This window comes from Nicotiana sylvestris, chromosome 7, assembly GCF_000393655.2.
Source record: "Nicotiana sylvestris chromosome 7, ASM39365v2, whole genome shotgun sequence".
Lineage (NCBI taxonomy): Eukaryota > Viridiplantae > Streptophyta > Magnoliopsida > Solanales > Solanaceae > Nicotiana > Nicotiana sylvestris.
This window is the reverse complement of record NC_091063.1, coordinates 95,326,813-95,333,789: the sequence shown is the minus strand read 5'-3', so window position 1 is coordinate 95,333,789 and position 6,977 is coordinate 95,326,813. Positions and strand designations below refer to the sequence as shown.

The following is a 6,977-nucleotide window of genomic DNA, read 5'->3' as shown; positions in this document are numbered from 1 at the left end:
AGTGAGACAATGCATTTAAATTCTAGGAGAATTTCCCGGAGTTCAACGTAATAAAGGCTTAAAAAATTCATGAATCTTTTCTGGAGTTCCATTGCACATTGCAAATTCAAGAACAATTTGTGGAGTTTTGAACTATAAATTTTCAAAATGCAGTAATCGTTCCTGGAGTTCTTTCATGAATTTTTCCTGGAATTCCACTGCATATTTCAAATCCAGGAACAATTACTGGAGTTTTAAATTATAAGTTTTTCAAACTCCAGTAATTTTTCCTGGAGTTATCTGTATTTTAGGTGGGAATATTTTTGTCAAGACTTACATTTTTGCATTAAAGAATAGTTACTTTGCCAATACAATTTAAAGCTGGCTAAACTCTCTAAAGAAAGAGCTCAAAAACCCTAAGCGGAGCACTTCTCTTTTTCACCAAATAGAAGAAAATTTTGCTACAATTCGGGTGTGTTTGGTATAACGGAAAATATTTTCCGTGGAAATTATTTTTCAAGAAAATATTAAACAAGTAGTAATCTTATTCATTTTTCGGTGTTTGGTACGCAAATTAAGGAAATAACTTCTCAAGAGTATTAATAAATAATTTAGATATAATAAACGTGACGCCATAAACTTTCAAACCAACAACCTTTTGGACCCAAAAATTTCATAAACTTTCGAACCGCTAAACTTTCAAAATCGCGAAATTTCGAACCCGTAAACTTTATAATTTCTAAACCCGTAAACTTCCAAACACATAAACCTTCGAACTCATAATTTTGGAACTTGTAAAATTTTGAGTCTTTAAACCAATAAATAATAAAATTAAAACTGAAAAATATATTTAAAATTATTTTTTGGAGGGCGGGGCTGGGGGCAGTAAAACGAAAAAAAAAATAGAAATTTAAATTACAAAAAAAAGTAAATTTTTTTTTTGTGCGGGAGGGGGTTGGGGTGAGTGGTGGGTGGTGCAGAAAAATGAAAAAAAAAAACAGAAATTTGAAATTGTAAAAAAAAAATTAAGGTAAAAATAATATTTTTTTTGCGGGGATGGAGGGGTAGTAGGGTGGGTGGTAACGGAAAAACCGAAATTTGAAAAAAAAATCTTTTTTTGGAGAGGGGGTGGGGTAGGTTGGTGAGGGTGGGAAGGTTGAGAAGGAGCTTTGGAAAATGTTTTCCATGATAAGAAAAACATTTTCCTCGAATCGGAGAAAAATGAATTGATAAGGAAAATGTTTTCCAAAACATTTAAGCCAATCAAACATGGAAAAATTGAAAAATATTTTCCGAAAAATATTTTCCCTCTTACCAAACACACCCTTCAAGACGTGACTTTTTCACATTGATTGGATGGACAACCATTCCTGGGATCAAGAAAAAGTGTGTAATAAAATTACTGAATCCATTGAATGTCAAAGAAATTAAACAAATTAAAGTAAAAAAATTCCAACTGATATCTTAAAGAAAATGGGGAACTTCCGCAGAATATTATTAAAAAAAAGTAGAAAAAGGTAAAGCCACACTGATCTTATTGATGTAATCGGTGAAGAGATATTAAAGAAGGGGGCGATATGGTGTTAGTGAGAAATCGTCGAAGAATAAAATTTGATGAAAGCTAGTGAAGATGGAGATAGTGAAATGATGGTGGTTATAGTGAAAGTAGCAGTAGAGGGGAAGTGGTGGGATAAGAGAATGAGAGGAGGGGTAAAACGGGTTGGAGGTGGTGAGTTGGCATGCCACGTGGTGTTTATTTCACCAAAAAAATTAGTGTCACGTGGATTAGGCGTCCACCTTCGATAGTCTTAATGGAGTAGGTAAATTTGAGCCATTTAGGTAACATCAACAGTATTTTTATATCTAAAGTATAATGGGAAGTAATATTAAATCTTTTCGCATAGTTGGGGGATAAATCATAAATTTAACTCTTTTACCCTTTAAAATTGATCTTACCTTCTTTTGCAATAATGTCGTAAAGACATTAAGGCCTTATTTGTTTGCACTTAATGGAGGTCTGAATTTTAATCATTCAGATCTCATATTTTTTAAGTTTGAATCTTAATTATACAAATCTTAATCATCAAGTGTATTTGTTTTTTTAATTTTCCAATCACTTATTGGGTCTCAATATGCCTTATTGATTAAAATCTGTAACAACGACTTAACATGCTATCATCTACATTCACTACTAACCGCCATCACCATCCACCATTATCACCTGCCACCAAGTACTATCCAACCACCACATAGTCAACCACCTCCATCGACCACCATTTACGACCCCTATTCTCAACTGTAGCCGTTACTGCTATCATTATCGATTACCATCAACCCCAATCCACCACTATCGACTACCACCACCCACCGCCCCCATCATTATCAACTAATGCCACCACCATCATCGTCAACCACAACCACCCACCCGCTCACCTCAACTAACACCATCAATCATTACACCACCATCATCAACCATACCCGTTATTGTCCACCATTATAAATTACCACCACTCACCACCACCTTCCTAAACCATAACTATAACTACCAATCACCACTAGCTTCTGCCTAGAACCATCGCCATCAATCAAAACCACCAACAATAACCGCCTCCAGTCGGCATTTATAAGCTCCATCGCCAACCATCATAACCACTAACTACCAAATTATTTAATAAAATATTAAATTAATTGGTATTATTTAACAAAACTTATTTATTAATTTTTAAATAAGAATAATTTTTATACTTCAGATGTTAAAAATACAAACAGTCTTAATCATTTAGTATTCAGATATTAATACCCATCTTCAATATTTAAATACGTATTCAGATTCAACATTTTAATTTTAATACACATTTTAATATCCAGATGTGCATCCAGATTGATACTATCTTAATCTGTTTTCATCTTAAAATAAATGAGGCCTAAATATCGAAAAAATATGAGTACATATTTTCATTTTCCCTAGAGTCATAATTTGGGTCGAGTTTTGTAGTAATAAATCAACAAAATAATAAGATGAAAGCAACCATGCTAACTCCTCCTCCTTTCTGTAGAAACTCACAAACCCTAGAATCCTCCTCCTGTTCTCCATCATATTCTGCTTCAACGCTCTTCCCGTTTCATCCTCCTCTTAAAGTACGGCTTCGCTTCTTGTATTTTTGGTATTTTACTGCCAAAAGTTTTTTCTTTTGAAATACTAACAGTTCTATATGTTTTGCAGATTTATGGGTTCTTCGGAACTCGACTTTCCTTGCGGCAGGCGGTTAGTTTTCATTCACCTGGTGAATCAAAGCAGCTAGGTGTGCTTGCTTTTCCTCTTCTTTTTTTTGGGTTAATTTTCTCCGTTTTCCACATTTTTATTTTTTATATTAAATTCTATGAACCCATTTCCTTGTGCGATTTAGTCCTTGACGATTAGTTTTCTTAAGGAGATACTGCCTCTATCTCTGTTTATATGACATTCTTTCCATTTTAGACCATCCAGTAATAATAAGTAGTAGTACTATTTTATTAGCCTTATGTTCCAGCTTATTTGGCCTTATTACTGTTTGATGAGTCAATTACTTTTTTATTATGATCTTCCAAAAAATTTATTTGATACTCATACTCCAAACCACTATTCTTCGGAACGAAGGGGGTACAACTTTTACAATTTCAAGTATTCAATTTCATTAACTTCGGATCGTGTTCTATGGAAAACTACTTTTAGAACATTACTTGAATATTTTCCTCCACTATCATGAGGTCAAATTAACACCTTAAACTAGTCTACTCACACACGGTTACCAAATTTACTGCGCAAGGAAATTCTTCTCTTCTTCCAACAGCCTGATATTTGGTGATTTAAATACGAAGCTAATTGTTTCTTGACTTTATTTGATATGCAACAAAGAGATAAAACAATGTTGCTGGTTGGAATCTCAATTTAAATATTTAATCATGTTTTAGTTGCAAGTTAGCCATGCCTTACTTGGTTCCGTTGGTTGGCGCTTTCGAATTTCTCCCATTGGTAGAGGTAGATTTACACTGAATATGGAGTAATCTGCTTATTTGGCTGTTGTGCAGCTGTTAAGGCTGTAGTGACTCCAAATCCAGTAGTAGAGTTACCACTTACAGCAGAGAACATTGAGCGTGTATTGGATGAAGTTCGACCATACCTCATTGCTGATGGAGGCAATGTTGCATTGCATGAGATTGATGGAAATGTTGTGAAGTTAAAACTCCAAGGAGCATGTGGCTCCTGTCCAAGTGCTGTAGTGACCATGAAAATGGGAATTGAGCGCCGATTGATGGAAAAGATCCCACAAATTGTTGCGGTTGAATCAGTTCCAGATGAAGAAACTGGCCTTGAGCTTAATGAAGAAAACATTGAGATGGTAAAGGTTTCATTTTGGTTACCCATTTGTCTTTGGTTCACCTGAAGACAATGCCTTGAAAACAATGAATCTGAAATTGATAATCTCCAAGTATATTATTGGACAAGTTACTGATAACGAAAAATATATTATTGGGCAAGTTAGTCATTTTCAAAATCTCTCCTCGGTCCTGTCAGAGATTTTGCATTTCTGGCTCTAGAACTATTCCATAGGATTGCCTAAATATTAGATATAGCAAACATAGGAACAGTTTTGGGCATTGAGGGACATAAAGAGAGTAGAAAACAAATTTATCTGTGCAACCAAATGAAAGTCCCGGAGAAGTTGTAAATTGTGATGAGATCATATTCAGGAATTGGTCTAGATCTGGGTGAGATCATGTTTGAAAACTTATAAGAAAAATGAAACGTAAAGACTGCCAAAATGCAGGTGACCATATCTGTGATTTTGGGGAAATTTTATTACATTAGTTAGGGCAGAAAGTTGTTGTAATGAAGTTATGGAAATGGTACTTATTTTGTTTGGCATTATGCATTCTCTCCTTCCCCTCTACATTATTTGACCATGCAGCACATATTTTTTAGTTTGTTTGGGCATATGCATTGAAATTGCACGTTATTGCTGAATCAGGAACCAGTTACAAATATTCTTAGGGCTCGAGAAAAACTGAGTTATATTACATGAGACATGAATGATTCCTGATATATGGTTTGTAGGTTCTTTATGAGTGTACTTCCATTTCTACTAGGTTTTCTTTTGTATTTTGAAGGATCCTTATGAAGTTAACCATATCCCCATTCTATCATCGTGTACATCAAGCTTGTCGCTACCCGACTGTTGATAACAAGAACTAAAGTCTCAGAACTGTTTATATTATCTTTCCTTCAACCAATCCTTATGAAGTTAACCTTAGTCTGGTGCCAATATACGATTAAATAGCCTGCTCTCGAGGCTGTGGTTTCCGAAAAAAGAAAAATGAAAAATGAGAAGACACTTGAAGCTTTTAGTAATTTATACAGGAAAGCGATGTTACGTGAACTTTGTGCACAATCTGATAGGCAAAGGTTAAATCTTCTCATTCAGCCACCAGACTAGGAATGTCTGTACGTAAGAAGTCTGTAATTGCCAAATCTAGCGGCAACATCATACCTTTCTTCAGGAGTCCAGAGTCCTACATTAGCATAATGGTGGTAGTAAAATTGCATTAAGTTGTTTGTCCACATCTTCTCTTTCCTTTTGAGGAAGTATTTATTATCATCGTTTACTGAATAAGACTTACAGCCCTGTCCAAAGAATCAAAATGGGCAGCACAGATACCTATCATTGCCGATTTCCATTAAGTCTGGTCTGTGAATGATAGTGGTCTCGATTGCATCTATACATACACTATATAATCTTAGACTTCTATGCTGACTTTCAAGATTAAACCTAGGATTTTATTTGATCTCTTTCTACAGCTACTTTCTCTCAAATCATCAATATGCTAACATACATTAAATCTGTCATTTGTTGCGTTTATCTTTTTTTCTTTTTTTTGTTTTCTCCCCTCAAGTTTCTTACCTCAGTTTTTACTTTTTACTTTAATATCCATTTTAGGTTCTTGAAGAATTAAGGCCATATCTTGTTGGGGCAGCTGGTGGAACTTTAGAACTAGTAGAAATTGAGGAGCCAATAATTAAAGTCCGAATCACAGGTCCTGCGGCAGGTGTAATTACTGTTCGTGTGGCTGTAACTCAGAAACTGCGAGAAAAAATTCCAGCTATAGCCGCAGTTCAACTTTTGCAGTAGACATAAGTTCAATAGATTGGTTCAGTTCATTTGAAGCATTTTACGCACAGCTTGTGCCCGTGAAGAAGTAATATTATTGATAACAGTATTTCCCATATTACAGTTGATACCAGAGGTTACAGCTGAAGCAGGTATTCTTTGTACAGTTGAACTGCTGCATTTTCAGTCCACTTGTTCTTTGTTCTGATAAGACCCACAATAAGAACTATGTATTCAAAGAAATTATTTTAATCAGATTTCGTCTTGTGAGCAAGTTGATCATCTGGAGTCTCAAATGTTAAATGTACGTTCTTATTACCCATGGATTTGTTCTTAATTCTGTATACAATGAGTTACTGTAATCCAGAGGAATGAATTAAGTGAAAGGGCATCAAGAATGGACGATACAGTATAGTTACCCATATTATCCGCTGGTTAACCTATTTTTTATCCGTATTAAATATGGGTCGGGTCTGATAATTTATCTGGTTTTTCATTACCCGTTACGGGCCCAAACCATATCCGACCCGACCCGCCCGTTTGCCACTCCTAGTTACATGTGATAACTATCAATTTGAACAAAATAACCAGTGGTTAACTTCCCACTGGTATCAATTCTAGCCATGCAAATTGGCTTTCATATTAAATGTGTTAACTCGGTTTTGGGAACAAAACAATATTTGCTCCATCGTGCTTTGCTGCTTTAACAAAATGCCGCACAAAGCTTTACAGCAAAGGATCAGCAAAAGAATGCTGCAACCATATCTTTGTCATCCTGATATAGCATCCCTGTTTTGAACACACTGTACACAGCAAGGCAGCTGTTTTTTCTATACATATGAAGTGCAACAT

At 35.1% G+C, this 6,977-nt stretch overlaps 1 protein-coding gene across 1 annotated transcript; it reads left to right on the top strand.

The window, feature by feature from the left end:
* The first annotated feature begins 2,950 nt into the window (after positions 1 to 2,950).
* On the top strand, positions 2,951 to 6,399 carry LOC104218173 (nifU-like protein 2, chloroplastic). Its single transcript, XM_009768600.2, has 4 exons — positions 2,951 to 3,117; positions 3,203 to 3,281; positions 4,048 to 4,358; positions 5,955 to 6,399. Exons 1-4 carry the CDS (start codon positions 2,998 to 3,000, stop codon positions 6,144 to 6,146), a joined length of 702 nt encoding a protein of 233 aa, XP_009766902.1. The 5' UTR covers positions 2,951 to 2,997; the 3' UTR covers positions 6,147 to 6,399.
* Positions 6,400 to 6,977: the final 578 nt, after the last annotated feature.